Source organism: Crocodylus porosus, unplaced genomic scaffold (genome assembly GCF_001723895.1).
Source record: "Crocodylus porosus isolate Cpor-Errol unplaced genomic scaffold, CroPor_comp1, whole genome shotgun sequence".
Taxonomy (NCBI): Eukaryota; Metazoa; Chordata; order Crocodylia; family Crocodylidae; genus Crocodylus; species Crocodylus porosus.
The window spans coordinates 7213489-7231841 of NW_017728936.1; the positions used below are offsets into that span (position 1 = coordinate 7213489).

Below are 18353 nucleotides of genomic sequence, written 5' to 3' on the forward strand. Positions count from 1 at the left end.
TGCTAGCTCAGAGAGCACATATCTTTAAGAGGAGCTGTTAGTACCCTCTTTTGGCTTAGAAATTTCAATTGCCCCACGCAGATAACCTGAGAAGAAACCAATCTTTTTTTACACATTCATTGGTTTTCAACAAGGGTAGAGGCATTTTACTTTAGCCATTCATGATAGGATGTAGCTATGACAGAGTCCTTGCTAGAAAATGTCTATTTCAGTTCACACAGTTAGTGTTCACAATCCAGCAAAATTTCCAAACTGTACATAGGCAAATCTCACAAGGAGACGCATCTTCCTCCTATCACAGTGAATGGAGCAGGGGGACCTCCTGGACCTAAATGTACTCCCTTCACCTTCTTCTGTCATTAGGGCTAGCTGTAATGGTACTTCCATGAAAACTCCATCAGTTTCTCTCATTGGAGATATAAAGGTAGCACAGAAGAAGTAATAGTGAGGTTTTTATACATTTGCCCCACCCCCCCCCCACTTCTGGTGGAATTAGGGCAGCAGATGCTTGTAGGACAAGCGATGGAAACCTCTGTTAAACAAAGACCTTCATCTTGAGACCTAGCCGTCTCCTGGTGCATTTCCTTAGCTCTAAAAGCATGCTCTTAATGCCCAGCTTTATCTTTTCTCCTTGGATTTGCTTTTGACTACCTTGAGACTCACCTCTGAATTTCCTGGCTTTGTGTAGTGAAAGTCTTAAGTTATTTTGGTTTTCACATACAGAATGACTAAGTCTCCTTTAACTCCCTTCTATAGTTGCATAATATGAAGAATAGGAATATGAGGGGGAAGAGGGAAATGGCCCAAATTACCACCAAACAGCCTTCTCACATTCCCTCTTGTTCTGTCTGCGTATTGTGCTGTATTCACATTTGCATTTGTATTTGAAAAACACAGTGAAGCAATCTATTCTCTTCCAGACCTATACCTAGTCTCAAAGGGATGAGGCAGACACTCGGGGGCGGCAAAAACTGATCTGTCAGCAAGAAAAGTCTCTTATAAGGTACTGGAATAAGACAGTGTCACTTTTAACATCTACAGCAAGAAACGATTTATGAAGAATGGCATCTGCAGGAGTTTTATAAATGATGAAGCAGAAGAAGAAAAAAGAAGCTTTTCCCTGGTCCTCTGACAACCTGTGAGACCCTATGCCATTGTAGAGATAGCTCAACACAGACTAAGCGAAGCAGCTATAATGCCATGGACAGCTTGTGTCACTGCAGAGGAACACATGCTGTGTGGAAACAAAGCAGGAATTTAGGCCTCGTACCACTGAGGATTAACATTCTCCTTGTTTCTTCAGCATATGGCTCATAAGTAGAGCCGCAGTGCAAGCCCCCAAGTCAGAGATGCGGCAGTTGAAGTAAAGATTTTTTTCTTTACAAAGCATCCCAGTATTTTTCGCATAAAAGATAACTACCAGGTGCTCAGGTCATGGAGTAGAAATATCTGTACAGACAAAACTAGTCTAAGAGTGGAGAATGCAGAATACAAAGACCAGTTTTTTAATTAGATGCATACAATTGTCTGTGCTTTGCTTCTGTCTGCACATGGAAGCGAGATGTTTGCATATGTATACAGCATATTGCTGCTTAAATTGGCTATAACCCAAGACAAATGTTCTCTTTGTGTGCACAGCAAGTATTTGCACACAGGTTACAGGCAAGCTGTGTACATACAGCTGTGCACACCACCACTGAAAATTTAACTGCAACGATCTTCTAATGGCAGCCAACCTGTCATTGCCACAATCAAGAAGCAGCATAAACAATGCTATATTTGTTGAAGAAGAAACAATGAATACCATATGCAATGCATCTGTACAATATCACAACAGGGATATTGTATAACACTCAAAGCTGTCCAAAATGGTTCAGAGACATGGGGATTTCTGAAGGTCAAGATTTTGTGAGGTGGTAATTTGGCTGCCACAGCCATAATGAGCAGAGACACTTACTAATGACTTCTGCATTATAGAGTTCTCCCTATGCATTACCACTGTAATCTACATAGCTTGTTGCCACAGTTCAGAAGAAAACGATTATAGTTTCCTCAACTCGCATCAGTTTTTATTTAGAAAAGAGCACACATCCTCTGAGGACATTTCATAGCTTATTAATGCCACTTTATTGGATCCAAGCCAATCAAAGATCTCTCAGTTATCATAGCTCATAAACTCCTTCAGCGACAAGAGAGGGTCTTGGTTAGGCCCTGAGCTGGACCCTTCTTCAGATAAGAAAATTCTTGGCCCAGAACTGTCAGGATATAAACCGTGAGGACCCAGCAGTTGCCTTCTCTAGTGAAGTGGTACTTACTGTTCCTGGCTCCCATGGTCTACACGATGTGAACAATGCTGATAGATCTGGGCAGGGTAGAACCATAGAAAGCAGGGCTTGAAAGGAAGCTCAGGAAGTCAGTTCAGTCCAATGTCCTGCTCAAAGCAGGATTGTCCTGGTCTAAACCAGCAAGAGCTAACTTGCGGCACAAAGGCCAGTCGTGGCACAGCCGTCTGTGTGACACATGGCAGATCAGGAAGGGAACAGGCAACACAGCAGCAAATAGGGCAAGGAACACAGAGTAGGGAGCAGATTGCCATCAGATCAGGCAGAGGAAGGGGATCTGAGTGGCACTCAGGGAGAGTATGGGGCCAGTATGGCAAAAAAGGTTGGCTTCTAGACCTGCTCTTAAAAACTTCCAAGGATGAAGTTACCAACAGCCTCTCTCAGTAATCTATTTCAGTGCTTAACCACTCTGAGTGAAAAAGTTCTTCCTACTATTAAACCCAAATTTCCCCTGCTACAATTTGAGACCATCCAATTTGAGACTTTTCATGTCCCTCATGACGAGAATAGTCTATCCCCATCTGCTCTCTGTTTGGCAAGCATTATCAAATTTTTAAAGTCTGGATAAGAGAAGACTAAAAATCTCAGTTCTTTCAACCTGTCCTCATTAGTCATGTTTCCTAAACCTCTAACCAATTGTTTTCCCCCCTTCTCTTGGACTTTTTCTAGTTCAAAATGTGGTGCCCCAAACTGGACACACTACTCAGGGTAAGGAAGGATTACTTTTTTGACCTCTAAGCAATGCTTCTGTTAATACAGCCTAGTATGCTGTTGATTGCTATTTGGAACAAGAGCATGCTGTTGGCTCATATTCGGCTTATGGCACAATAACTCCCAGGTCCTTTTCTGAAGCACTGCAATCTAGCCAGTTGTTCCCCAGTCTGTATTTTGCATATAATTGTTCCATTTTAAGTTCAGGACTTTGCATCTGTCCTCAGTGAATCTCATACGATTAATTTCAGGCCAATTTTCCAGTTTATCAAAACCGTCCGAATCCTAGCCCTACCTTCCAGAGTTTGAGTCCCTGAGTAAAAGCACACTAGCATAGTTATCCTGGGAGGGGTAGGTCAATCAGCTCAGTGCTCCAAGCCACTATGTATCCAAGAAAATAGGGGCAGCTTCCCTCTTCAGAAGCCCCGAGGTTAAGGGTGCTGTCCACCATTACCTCTTCAGAGGCCTTCACATGCTGACTCCATAATACATCTTTTGAGTTCCCGAACTACACCTTTTAGACCAGGGCTGTCAAACTTGCCCTGGGTCAGATCTGGATTGTAGGGGCTCTTCCTGGGCTGGATCCATGGGGTGGCATTCAAGCAGCAGTGTGGGTCCAGGGCTGGGCAGCAGCATGGGCCGGGGGCGGGGCATGCAGCAGCACAATGCCACATTGCAGCAGTGGTGCAGAGCTGGAGCTGGGGGCACGTAGCACCATGGACACAGGCTATGGGTGGCAGCCCACTGGTTCCATGCCACTGCCTGAATGCAACTCCTTGCCAACACACGTGGCTCCATACAGCCGTATGCCCCTAGCACTGCCAACCAGCCACAGTTCTATGCTGCTGCCTGAACGTTGCTACTACCAGTAGGCTGAATGCAACAGTTCTGCGGGCCAGGCTGTATGTCTGATGCCCTGGTTTTAGACTGTCTACTCTCCTGGGCCAGGACTGTCCCCTACTATGTACAGAACCCAGCATAGAGAGACCTTGAATCTGGTGAAGGCCCTTAGTACACTGCTGTGTATAAGCAATGATAAGCGATTCCTCAGTAATGGGAGGCTGGGGAGCCTACTCTGCCGTATCGAAGGAGAACAGTTGCTTGGGTTAGTTGGGTTACTTACGCTCTGGGGTACTGATTGCTCGGCCGCCCAGGGGAACATTCGCTCCAGCAGACTGTCGGTTTAGGCTGCGGAAAGACCCTAGAAAAAATGATGAGAGTAACGGTCAGAATAGGGCTTGGCAAAGCAGCTCTACACTCACACTTCCAGCTCATGGGTCTAACAGTCAGGTTGCTTCCATTAAAGCTATTCTGAACCACCCACAAGTCCACTGCTAGCTGCTTACCGTGCTTGCTGCCAGCTGCGCTTGTTGGAGAAGCAAGAGAACACCTCCCTCCTACGCTCTTGCTGCGTTGCTTCATGGTGGCCTCAGCGGCCTTCTTGGCAGAGTTCAGGATGGCAAGGGTGCTCAGGGACATCTGCCTAAGTGACAAGAGGCCACAAGAACACCAGAATAGTTTTATTCTACAAGTTACTCCGGAGGGGATGAACGTAACTGGAATCTTGGTCACCCCCAGCTAAGTTACAATTATCTACACACACATGAAACAAAGGGGAATGCTACGGCAGAATCTAAATCAAGGAGGCCAATTTTAGCTGGCGGACCGCTTAATGAGTTTTAGCGAGCTGTCGAGAGCTGTGTGGGTAGCCCCGCCCCATGACAAGTGCCCTGCCCCGGTCACCATCTTGGGACCCAAAGTCCTCCCCCAAACCTGACCTTTGCCACCTCCCCATCTCCCTGGAAGTACTCCTTTCAGCAAGGGGCTTGCCATCTTGGGGCAAGAAAAAACCCAAGTTATATTCTGAAAAAAAAAAAAAAAAATAAAAAAATCAAACCTACTACAATATATTTATTTGATTTCAAAAAATATTTTTGTCCTGATTTACATGTGTTTGCATAGTGTACACAGAGGTGATTCACATAGTAGTTTAAAATGAAGTCTTCCTCTTGTATATTGTGGAGGAGTTTGGGGGGTACGAGCGGGTGGGTATAGGTTTATAGGGGGCTGTGGGTGTAGGTATGTGTATATGTGGGGTGTGAGGGAGGATGTGGGGGGCGGTGTGTGTGGAGTTTGTGGGGGGTGGGTGTGTATGTGGGACAGGGGAGTATGTGGGTATGTGTGTGCATATGTGGGGTGACCATGGAGCTCCTGCCAGCCCGGGCTCCATGCTCCTGCTGCACTGCCCTGGGTCCCCACTGGCCCTGGCCCTAGGGCACCCACCCATCGCTGCTTCCCTGCCCACCCACCACTCCCCTGTCCACTGCTTCCCCCCCCCATGCGCCACTCTAGCCCCACATGGTTCCCATCTGGCTCCTTCTGTGCCTCACGTGATGCTGGATCCAGCTTAGCCTGGCCAGCACTGCACGGAGCCAGCTGGGAATTGCAGAGGCTGGGCTGGCTCTTGCTGCGCTGGCAGGGAGAGGGGAGAGCCGGCCCGGCTCTAGAGCCTCTGCCAACCTGGGATCTGTGCTTCTGCTACCCCACACTGGGACCCCACTGGGGCGGGCCCCAGGCTCCCACCCAGCTGTTGCTGTGCTCCAGTCTGCCTGCTTGCTGCCACTCCCTGCCACTGTAGCACTTCCAGTTTCTCAGCTCCCACAGCCTGGGGAAAAGCAGCCTGTGCTACCAAGCCCCCACTGCCTGGGGACACAACCAGCTGTGTCGGGCTGTGTGGGGCCTGCCTCCCTGTCCCGCAGGGCCCACAGAAGGGGTAGTGATGTGGTGGGAGGGGCAGCAATGCGGCAGGGGGGCTGGAAGGATGCCCCAGACGCGGTGGGAGCAACGGCAGCCAGGGCCACTCAATTAACTGACATATTTTGTTATCCGGCATCCCCCATTCCCAGGGGATGCTGGATAAAAGAGCTTTTACTGTAAATCCTTACACAAGTTAATGCTCATGTGCATACCTGGGTCTAGGTAGTGGCTGTTTCAAAACACCAGCTCCAGGTGTAGTAAACCCAGAAGATGCAGGGGAAGCAGGAGACCCAGATGATGATGGCTGTCTCCTGGCAACAGGACTCTGGGCTTGGTTATTCTGCCCGTTAGGAGGCACTGCTGTCTCTGACCGTGAAGAACGCTAAGAAAGAGAGGAAATAAATATGCCATAACGTCATTGTTTTGAGCGAGTATACTGAAGGATTGTAAGTTGTGTCGGACTTGCCTCCTTAGTGATGACAGAGGAAAAGTACTGACAAGCCAAAATTTTCACATGCAAACTGCTATTCTGGGTGTCTAATTTTTAAAAAGGGACTTTATTTTGAGAAAGCAAAGGTTCAAAGTCAGGCACCTGCGAAGCTTACTTTGAATTCTCTAATAATGAAGCTCCTGTGGGTCATTGTTGAGTTACTTGGCTAGAAATACTCACGTTTTGGAAGGGCACACACTTCAGAGAGCTGTACTACCAAGTTTCTTCTGCAATGCATCTGCCAACTAATACCCACTGAGAGAAGAACTTTAAGTTAAAAAGACTGGGTACAGCCAGCAACTCCAGACAGATGCTCTCTGCTCTGTGACATGCAATTTTACTTTTTTATACAAAAGCATTCTGATTAACTTCTCAGACTGCAAAGAGACATGATATTTTCACGATTCCCCCCGTCCCGCCCTCTCCGCCCCCTGATTTCTAAAAATGCTGTTCTGCTTTGGAAAATGACTTGCAAACAACACTGCATGATGGTTCTAGCACAAGGAAGCCAGGGATTGAAATTGGCAAGGAAGTTAAATGGAACCTGATTGTAATATTTTCACTGTGGAAGCAAAGAACAATGCAAACAGTAAATATTAAAATTAGCAATTAAAATTCCTAAAATTCCATTTGAATTGATGTACTTCTAAGATGATGGTTTTCAAACTTTTTTCATCTGTGGATCCCTAAAAAATTTCGAATGGAGGAGTGGACTCCTTTGGAAATTTTGAACAGAGATGTGGATCCTTTTGCATTAAGGGTGGACACAGGTTTCCCTCACTTTATGCTGTACACACGTTCCGGGAAATGGCGCATAACTAGAATTCACATAAAGAGAACCCAATTTACAACGTAACGAACAGGGATATGTTCCAAGACCTCGACTGTACTGACCCCCAGACCCATTTCTAAAACTTTTACAAGACAATTTTGGTACTCACGAACAACAGACAGTACACACAAGCACAGGGTGGTGGTGAACGTTACCATCACGGGGATGGCAACTACAGAAATACGTCGCAGACAATGAGCAAAGAGCACCGATCCACACAGGAGACTGTTTTGGTGTGCTTCACTCCCACAATGCACTGCACAAAGCAGCTAACTGTGCGCTTCCACCATACTGATCACGTAAGACTGAATTTACCTTGCATATAACGAATTTTTGGTATGAAAAGGGTCATTGCATAAAGAGTGAATTCACACATACAGAACCCACATGAACCGAGGGAAAACCTGTATTCGCACTTCTGATTGATCAGAGTCATCTTTTGCAGACCATTTAGACAGTCTGTGAACCCCCAGGATCCATGGGCTGAAAACCACTGTTCCAAGACAGGAGGTTTTTTGTTTTTGGTTGTCGCTGCTGTTTGATTGGGGGGGAGGAGGGGGGGAGGGGCTAGAGCACTTATGAATGGCTCCAGAAACAATGACTCAGAGGTACATGAGTATCTGTCAGGCACCCTCCGCCAAACCTACAGCATGCTTTATAGACCACGGGAGCTCTCTGGGGACTGGTGGAGACCAGTACCTGCACTGAGTTCATGACAGTACAGTCCTTTCCCTGCAATGAGCTATTTTGATCTTCTCCCATCTCATTCTCTCTGGCCAGCTGCTCCTCATACTTCTTCATATCATACTCCAGCTCAGCTGCCAGCTGCTTGTCCACTGCAAAGAATTCTTTGATTTCATTCCGATAATCCTGCATCGTCTCCTGGAAGGCACAGCATGAAGCAATTAGAGATTTTTAGATTATTCCAACATCTCCTCCAACTAGCATTTCATGCCTAAATTCATGTCATAACTCTTCAGGCACAAAAGTAAATGTCAGCTAATACAGTAAAGTTATTTCTAAAAGACTTGCTCACTTAAACAAAGAGGCAATGACTTTCTAGGCTATTCAGTGTTACAATCATTCTGCCCACTCCACATGGGAGACTTTTACTTGGCGTATCACAGAATCGTTTTCTTTACCCCTCATCCTCACTGGAATATCCTGACACTGCCATATCACAGGGCTTCACAACCTTCTCCTCAGGGAGCCTTGGGTTCTCTCTCTGGCCAGGCACCCAAGCCATCAAACCTGAGAGAAGCAACACAGATCTTTCCTTACCCGGAGATAGTTCATGAGATCCCTCACAGCTGGCATCCTTTTGTTTTCCAAAAGGGACTTCAGGGAAGTGATTACTGGGATGAGGTTTTCTATAAAGTTCTTCTTTTGAACCTGTGGTTTAAACAAGACATTGCATAACTTGATAAGGGATGGCTCGTTTCATTTGTATTGTAAAAAAAACTCCTAAGCAAAAGACAGCATTAATGCATAGCAAATGAATAACTGCTTAGCATGCATAGATCCTGTATGTGGATGGACATACACATATACATGTATCAATGTAGCAGTTGTTCCACCTTACACTAGCATGTGATTTATTATATCTGGGGTTATTTTATTCTACTGGTAAGTTATCAGGAACTGCATCAAAGCCATTGTAAAACGCAAACAGTAAATATATAAAGCTTGAACCAAATTAGCACAAGTTCACTAATTTTAGTCAAATTGTGGCTACTTACTTACATTCAGGCTCTGTTTATCTCTTGAACTAGGGCAGAATCTTTTTGGGTGTTTTGGTCACTTAACTGCTAGCACATTCCAATCACTCAAAGTGATGTTCAAATACAGATAATTTCCAAAAACCATCACTCCTGTTAGAATACTCCCCTTTTGCAACACATGCAACTTGCACACAAGGTCCCAGTGCCCCCAGATCAAAGGGATCCTATGGTGTGGACAGTAATGCATTAACTTCACAACTGTTCTCATCCCTAGGTCTAGCTAACACTTTTCTCAGTGCTGTGACCCTTTCCCCACTGTGCATTGAGCAGCTCTCACTTGCGAAATGAGTTTTTTTTGTGCTGCCTGCATAACAGCATTGGCCATGGCCATTTCATCCTCCTCAGGCTGATTATCTTCATCTGGTATAGATCTCATAGCTGAGAGTTTGATTTCTTTGCAACTAAGGATTTCAAATGTATCCGAGAGCAGCTCGTTGGCTTCCATGTCCAGTGGGAGGACCTCATCCACAAAGCAAGCTGTAAAATATTGGAGGGAAGATTTTAACCAGGAACCTCAATTCCAAGTTGTAAAAAACATAATGATCCCAGTGCTGAACCCAGATGCAACTTGAGCTTAACATCATGGTACATATTCTGTACTCAAAAGTAAGGCCCTTACCTAGGATATTCAGGTTGATTTTAGAAGTGATGCTGAATCTTTGCTCATCTGTAAAATGTTCTAGCAGGAACTTGTAAATGTGCATTCTTTTTCCTTTGTTATGTTTCCCCCTCAGAGAAAAGAGATTCTTCTCCCTGGGGTAGATGGAGAAATTTTATCAGGGGCCAATATATGTGTATGGGCTTACAAAGATAATTGGATTTTAAATCTCCACAAAACATTTGAATGCCACCTTCAAGATGTACAAATTTGCTGGAAGAGATGCATTATTCATGCAAATTGCTCACAGAAACTGTCATGAAGAGGTCCTGTATTCTTACGTCTACAGGATCTCTTAGCCATCTTATTTTTCATCACATGCACAAAAAGTAAGCAGGCAAGCTTTGTTCCACCCCTGAGAAGTGCATGGCCATGCTCCCCAGTAACATGCCTCTATTCACTGACCGGTCACTCTGGGGGAACCTGTTGTATTTCTCATGCTTCTCGTAGCTGTTGAAGTGGAAAATGCACTCGATGAAGTGTTGAGAAAACATGACTGGATTCCTCTTGAGCAACAGGTGCACCAGGCAGAACTCCCCAAAGCTGGAGATGGGATTGAGAAATGAAAAGTCAGAAAACTTAGCCACCTCCTGAAACACAGCATAGTGCCCCATTAATTCAGAGGTGTACAAGGCTGGGCAAAAACTGCATGGCAGAAAGATTCTGTGGAAACTCTTCTTCTTCAATAAAGGATTTAACTCTTGCCCTACCATACCAGGACTTAGAGCAAGATACCAAAATAGCTACTTCAAATGTTTCTTTTCCATCCAGGATCAGACTGAAAATCTTTTCAGCATCCATGGTATATTTTTATTTCTCTTTATAATTTAGCAGTTAAAGGGAAATAATTTTGAAACTGCCAAGTCAATAAGACTTAGCAACTGAAGTGCTCAAGACAAGAATGGAACTTGGGTGCTTCTGAAACCGTTCCAATTGCTACATAACTACAGCTCTTGTCCTGGTAATAGGCAGTTGAGTGAATAATACAAAGGTTTTTTACAGAGCTTGGCTTCCTCATCCTGCTGATCCTGGAATCCACATTGTTGTGGATCAAAAATATAACCTAAACAAAACAATTGCAAAGATATTAAGAGCTCACTGATGGGACAAATGCTCCACTGAGATTTGGGTTTGGCAATACACACATGTGAAAGATGGCTTTGTAGTTAAGACAGACAACCAGCACTCAGACCACCTAAGTGCTCCACAAGGCTTTGCCATCTACTTGCTGTGTGACCTTGTGCACATTATTTTATTTTCCCGTGTGTCAGTTTTTGAACAGCAAGTAAATGGAGCCAATAGTCTGTCCTAGTGAAGTGGATTGTAAGGATAAACACAGTAGTAGCAAGGTGTTCAGATACTAGAGATGAGGGCTACAGGAGAACCCATGCCTAAAGTCTAATTGCAAAGGTACCACACAAGTAGCAACTGCCAGAAGGGAGAGAACACTGACCTAGAACAGCTGGAGTCTGTTCTGCTTAGACAGAGGCATACTTGTAGAGCAGCATGGCATGCATGACTACAAAAGCAAAGACACTGCCCTGGAAGCATCTAGGATAGCATGAGGGGTGCATAGACAGTTCTATAAAATATCCTGCACAGTGTTCGTTTGCACTGCATCTCATCTGGCTCTTTGAAACCCTACTGATTCTCCATAGCAAGCTAAGTTGAGGAGCACAATACTTGATCTTAGCCAAAAGGCCAAGAAACGAGTCTAGGAGAAACTCAAGTTCACCCCAAGGCATCCCATAATCTGGAAAACAACTTCCAACTATTAATTCAGTTAAACTGGCAGGCCTACGTTTTAGTTTTCTGTTTAGGGACCCGGTGGGCAACATTTTGAGCAACACCTCAATAAGTAACGCATGAAAAAAAGATTATGGGCAACACTCAACTGATTTAATTTCCTATAGAGAAATACAAATGTTGGTGGTCCCTCAGGAAGCATCTGTGCACTGGAAAAATATCCAAGGAATTTCCTGGACTCTATTGTTATTGGTAATCTGACCCCTGGGTAGCAGCTGCATCCTGGCCTTGGGCCCAACAGGTGGACTGTGTTTACATAGGGTTAAAGTATTCATGAGAGGGAATGACTTGGAAAAAGCCTATAGTTTGGAAATGGTTTTGAGGCGGGAAGATCTTACGCATTGCTTACTCTGTCCATCACCGCCTAATGGCAATTCACAGTAGCTTAAATTCTGCCCTTTACCCATTGGGAGATCAGAAACACCTTCAATGCAGATAGTTCAAAGTCATTAATCCTTATATACACTTGAGTATCGCCAGGATTCTGGTTGCTTCATGTCGATTGTGACATGCAAAGGTTTTAAGATGCATCCTAGCTCCAATTCAAGAGTCAGAACTATAGGCTGCTCTAGTAAGAGCAGCTTCTGAAATGAAGCTCCATATTTTTTAATCAAAAAGAAAAAAAAATACTAGGGAATGAGTCTCTTGAGCTGCACTGGTCTCTCAGAGAGATCAGGAAGCCATTTTGGCAGAAACAAAAAATAGAATTGGAAAAGGGAGGTGAGGGGATAGGAAGGAAAGAGGACAGAAATAAAAAATAAAAGTATTTAGCTGGAGCACAGTTTTTAAATCCATTTCATGAGGTTAGGATGCATCTAACTGGACCAGCCAAAAATATTAGACATCATACATATCTACAGTTTACAGGAGATCTGTAAAAGATTTTAGATGAGGAGTCTGTGCCAACTTTGTTTTTTCATGGTGTATTTTTGGGGGGAGAGAAAAGAAAGGAGCTTCCCTTTGCTTTACCACACAAGACTTTCAGGATTTTTCTTGGAGAAATGTCAGCACCAATAAGGCTGGGGTGAAAGGTAAGTATTTAGGAGGAAGCCTTTTTGTTAACAGCAGTTTAATTCTAACTAATATTTTAAATGGAAGCCATCTTTCAGAGTGAAACATCCACAGCTTCATGTATGACAGAGCTCACAAACGTACTCTCAAATATCCAGGAGATATTTCTGCAAAACAAGAGAAGACCAGGGGCTTAATCTTTATTCTTGCTTTTTCACTTGGGAATTCCAGTCAGTATCTCCACTCTGCAAGCAGATATTTCCAGGACTCGTAATTTAATGAAGGCAAAACCTAAATTTCTTTCCTTGCTACTCACGGTTAAAGACTCTCCTTACGTCAAGTTCTAGGGGCAGTGTAAAGAGCCACATGAGTGGGTAGTCAGAGTTAATGAAATTACATTAAAAATTGTTACAATCTGGTTTGAAGCTAGAGCTATGAAAGTGAAGTGAAGGCCAGATGATTCTGTGAAAGTGAAGTAAAGGCCAGTCTGCAGCAGGATATGCTAAAAACTGCAGCTTACACAGCCCATGAGAACATGCAGGTCAGACCATTTTCCCCATCTGAATGTGGGTTTGTGGCGTTTAGCTTCACTATTTAAAATGCTGACAGTCATTCTGGCATTGACTCAATATTGTTCATTGTACGAGTAGAAGTAGAGGAACAGTAGTTACCTTTTAAAGCATTTATGATGGAACTTTATTTTGGGCCATCTCCTTCTCCTCTGCCCCATATCAAAAGCCCCCAGTCATGCTCTGGAGAATAAGCATCTAACAAATTCATTTCTTTTTGGCAAGACAGCGCAATGAAGCAGCTGAAAATTAAGACGTGCGTGTTCTCCTTCCCACAACAGAAAAAGGGAAGAAAGCTAAACAAGAATCCAATTTTATGTTTTTTCAAAAGTTAATCATTGCAAGGCCAAGAGCTGTAGGTCAATCCCAGCCGGGAATAAAGAGTTTTTGTCCTTGTGCACCTGCTGAATATAGATACTCAGAAACAGGCTCCTCATGGAAACTGTGTTTGTTCCCTCTCCAAAGTGTTGTGAATGATGTTGCAAGGCCACCATCTACTGGAAGGAGACCACAATAACATCTTAGTGCACCAGTGCTGGGGTGATAGTCTTGGAAAATGAGATCTTTTCTGAAGTAGGGGAGAACATCTCCTCTGATCAAAACATCCTCAACATAAATCTGTCCACCCATGAAGGAACCACCAAGGGAACTCTTTCTATATGTCCCATCCAGTTCTTGCCCTTCCTACTGAGACTAAAAACAAGGGCACCTATCAGTGCCAAGTGTGGCTATGCCCAGTATTCATACATCCATTAGAAATTGGACTGGAACTACTGACTTGCTGCACCCAGGCCAAATACATCTTATGGTTGTAACATCTGGTCATTTATCAAAATATACTTGGAGCACCACATTGTGCAGAACTACAAAACCCAATAAAATCAGAGTTCAGCAAAGAATACAGCAAAAAAATATTGCATATTCTTTCCCTAATATTTCAGTACTGAGGGAGGTCTGAAAAGTAGAATGATGTTTAGAAGCACAAGAAAAAAAAAGGGGGGAGAAAAATGTTGATTGATTAGCTATCTAAAAACTGCCCGCTGAGAAGAAGGGAGGGCAGATTTTAGAACACACACTTTAGAGTTCCCATTCCCAGGGCTGTATACAAGTCATGACAAGACAAAAACGCAGAGGGGCACTACTGCTCTCATATGCACACATAAATGCAGTTTCTGAGTGAAATTATTTACTCCTCTATCACCATTTGAAGACTTTAGGGCATAATCAAGGGAAGGGAAATACAGGGTGCAGTAGCTGCATACACACAAGCTTTGATCTCACTGCGAGTGCAAAGTATCTTGCTTCCTAGTGAAAATGGGATCAAGCAGGCAGTTACTGTAGAATGGGCTGCAATCCACACCTTCACTTCCCTCATAGTAACTTATTTGCGCAGCCATATTCTTAGACTTGGGATTAAATTCGAGACCTGAAGTTCCATTGGCTTTACAGTTCAGAGTTGATCACTTGAACCTTCAGGTGTTTTACAAAACTGTTGCTTTACCTGGCAATATCTGGGCTTGGATCCACCAGAACACTGACAAACCGGAAGAACAGTGATTCCTTCCACTTCACAAACTCCTCCTATAAGGGAGAGGTAAATGGTGAAAAGCTGGCTTGACCAGGAGCATTCCCAACTTGAACTGTCCTTCACAGTGAAACCAGAGTGAACTCTCTGGATCCTGACAGAAGATGCACCTGGCAAATGAGCACATTGGGAGACTTACAAAATAAAGCCCAGGATTCTACAGTCTCAGAATTAGGGACTCGGCTTGAATGCCACAGTTGCAAGCAGTTTGGTTTATGAAACATTAGCTGAACAAGAGAACCAAGGGAAAATCTGGACTCCAGTGCTGATGTGCTCATCCGGTATTCTTTTACAGGTATATTCAAATTGACAGCCTTGCTTCCTTGCTAATATACTTTAGTAGGTGGGGAAATAACTTCTGCCTCTCATACGTTTATGTCCCTAGGTCAATCTATACAGACAGGAGAGGAAAGCTAGACTCCTCCTACCCAGAGCAAATTGGCAGATTCATGACAACAGAACATTATAGGATAAACAGGACCATAGTCACTTGGCTAGACCACTGAAATCCCATGCTGGAAGCCTTTGTTCAAAACAGTAGTAACACAATTTATTCTTAAGGACTGAATTTCCCTTGGATCTAGGTAGATTGTAACAATACTCTGGGTTCAACCTACAGGCAGCATTTCCATTCAGCAGATTCTGTGATAGAGGCTCTTGGAGTGGAGTATTGAGTGTGTGCCTTAGCCCTCTACTTACCTGCAGAAGATTGGTAAGGAGGATCAGTGTCTGCCTCCGGATGAATGGGTTTGGGTCTTTCAGGCACATGGAGATGTTGGGAATGTACCTGTCCACCATGGTGGTGTAGCGGACACACAGGTCACACATGACTATGATGACATTATTGCGAATGGCCACATCATCAGACACCTCCAGCTCGCGAGCTAGGGCTGCAATACACTTCTTTGCCAGATCCTCGTGCTGTAGGCACAGCTTACCTGTCAAACCAGGACCAAGAATGTTTCCATTTCTAAACACCTTAGCAGGGTTAGAAAGGACCATAGGAGGTCATCTAGTCCACCCGTCTTGCTTCAGGCATGATCATCACCATTTGCCTAATCTGCTCTTCCAAGGACGGAGATCCCAAAACTTCTCTAGCTAATCTACTCCAGTGCCTAACCACCCGAACAGTAAGAAAGTTCTTCCTAATATCCACTCTAGATTTCCTTGCTGCAATTTGAGACTGTTCCTTCTTGTCCCATCCCTTATGGCCACAGCAAAAAGTCTATCACTGCTCCCATTATAACCACCTTTCAGGTAACCACACAGGGGGTGCATCTACATGAGACATTTACTGAGAAATTGCCTAACTAGCTCTGTAGTAAATGTCTTAGCATCTACACATGCAGCGCTATTAGGACAGAGTAAACTAAGTAACTCCGCAACAGGTTAGTACTTGTAAATACAAGTATTATCCTGCAGCAGTTTTTTACTCCACCGCAGTGCACGTATAGATGCTGACAGGACTGGCTGGGGCACGAGGGTGCTTCAGTGCCGGAGCTGCCCCAGCCAGCCCCTCCACAGCACAGGGGCCCTCTGGGTCCCCTGCCAGCTAAAGCTGCTCCAACCCGGCTCAATGTGTTGCAGTCCTGGGGGGCATGTGTAAACTCAGGGCCCAGAAACAATAAACTCCAGTGTGATATGCACCAGAGTTTATTGCTGTGCATTAATAGCACACGTAGATGCACCCAGAAAGTACAAAGCAGAAATAGGAAAGGACCTAACTCACCTAATGCACTTTGACATATAAGTAATGCATATTTTACCTGGCCTTTACACAAAGGTTCTGGCTCTTCATTCATATAAATGGAAATGTTAACCGAGCTCAGACTGAAAAATAGCTTGTACTAGCAGAGAAATATCAAAATTTCCTCCATCCCTTTTTAGTGCACCTTGTTGTGTGCTGTGTGAGGGATATCAAAAGGCAGAAGAGTACAAGAGTGGTACATGCCTACAGGATGCTTTTGGTCCAGCTAACTGTACTACTCCTGGACAGACAAAGTAACGATATATAAAGATCAATGCATTCATTGTTTTAACACTTTGATACTACATCCCAATTTTTCTTGTTTTCTGTCTCATCTTGTCATTATTAGACAGCACAGAGCTGTAGCAGTATAAACTATGAGTACTGTTCACATCTGTTGCTAAATCTATGTTCCAAAGGTGTTGCAAAGCAAGAGGAGAAAGAAAAAGGGCAGGGATCAATTATACTCAGGAAGCAGCTGTACCCAGTACATATCCCCACTGCTGCAGAATTCTTACCCAGAGTAATGAAGGCATGAGCTCTGACAACTGAGGGCATAGGAGATCCTCTGAACTGAAACAGTGGCTGAGAAACTGGGAGCTCTTCACCATCTAAAGGACTAGACACTGATAAATAAAAGACAAATGAAAGAGTTAAAGCAGCCTTAAGGCCAGAGAGAGTTTTAGCTTGTAAATGTAAATTTAAGAGCAACGAGAGGGTCTCACATTGCTCTGCATGGACAGGAGAAGCCAGAATGGATTGAATCAAAAGAAAGATACGTTTCTCCACTTTGGCTGGACACAGCTGGGCAGCCTCACCCAAGGTGAAGAGGTGACTCACCTACAGAGAAAAAGTAACACTGCAGTCAAAAGGCAACAGCAGAGCTGCCAATTAAAACAGCAGGATTCTCTACGTTCCTGTTCCAAATCAGCTTAAAATTGTCTCCTGTCCTTTAAAAAGGGACAGCAATTTGAAGACAGATGGCAAAGCTCTGATGCATAACCATTTTTATTTAACATAACATAGCACCCTTCAAGTTGGTCACCTTTATTATTAATCATATATGGCCCTGAAAGGTGTGCTAGTCATTTTATACACAGAGCAACATTGACCTCTGTTGCAAAGAGCTTATGAGCCAAGTCAACAGGCTGTAAAAGACAGACAAGGATAAAAAAAAAGTAGAGGGGTAGTGTTACATCTCCTTGTTATCCAGACTACTAACAGCCAATTTTCAGGCCCTTGCAAGACAGTTTTTACACAATACCTTAACCAAACAAAATTATTATTAATCATAATCTAAGATCGAAGGAAACCCAAGCTATTTTATTAAAAAAGTAATGGGAAACTATCTTCAGCTGACCTAATGTCTGAAAGTACAGGCACAACAAGGCTCTCTCATTCTTCCAAAATATTTTCATTAGAAGATTTAATCATCATCACCATGTTTCTATACATGACAGTCTTTGCTATGAACTGTGTGAATAGGTATTAGTCACCAAACTATTACCTAAAACAGATATATGGTACAAAAAAGGGAGAAAAGGTATTTAACCACAATGGGACCTTCACCTTGGCTCATGTTCTCCTTAAGTAGAATCAAACACATGAGCTCGCCTTTATTAAATGATTCTTGTGATTTTTCTTTTTAAGGTACCAAGAGTAATACCTTAGCATAGGCTCAACATTGCTTCCATTAAGGTCAATGAAAGTTTGTCATGACTTCCAGCAAAAGCTGAAAAGGGACAAATGAAATTTATACAGATCTAGGTCCAGTCATTTCCATACGAGCTACATCATGACTTATACACCTTGGCTCACTGAATAGAGAAATACTCTATATTATGCCTGCATGAGGCTCAGTTTGATCTAGTTCATTGCTATCTAATACCAGGGAGCCAAATTCCTTCAAAAGTTTGTAGCATAGGGGGAAGTTCAGTGGTAGCACATTGTTCTGAGAAGTCAGAAATAGATAAAATTGTTACAGCACATGCGCGGCACACGCACACACACAGGCTATTATATTTGATGCATTTTATATTGCTTCAAGCAACGGACAACGTCCCA

At 43.8% G+C, this 18353-nt stretch overlaps 1 protein-coding gene across 2 annotated transcripts in view; it reads right to left on the reverse strand.

Moving 5' to 3' along the window:
* The window catches only part of NCAPD3 (non-SMC condensin II complex subunit D3), a 46106-nt gene that overhangs the window by 4580 nt on the left and 23173 nt on the right, over window positions 1-18353 (reverse strand). For both annotated transcript variants that reach the window (XM_019547028.1, XM_019547029.1), the window contains exons 21-32: window positions 17015-17129; window positions 16808-16915; window positions 15242-15480; window positions 14459-14538; window positions 9977-10114; window positions 9533-9666; window positions 9191-9390; window positions 8414-8524; window positions 7832-8014; window positions 6023-6192; window positions 4400-4536; window positions 4177-4254 (exon numbers count right to left, since the gene is read on the reverse strand). In XM_019547028.1, coding sequence (XP_019402573.1) covers window positions 4177-4254; window positions 4400-4536; window positions 6023-6192; window positions 7832-8014; window positions 8414-8524; window positions 9191-9390; window positions 9533-9666; window positions 9977-10114; window positions 14459-14538; window positions 15242-15480; window positions 16808-16915; window positions 17015-17129 — 1693 coding nt within the window. The remainder of the gene's footprint in view (window positions 1-4176; window positions 4255-4399; window positions 4537-6022; window positions 6193-7831; window positions 8015-8413; window positions 8525-9190; window positions 9391-9532; window positions 9667-9976; window positions 10115-14458; window positions 14539-15241; window positions 15481-16807; window positions 16916-17014; window positions 17130-18353) is intronic.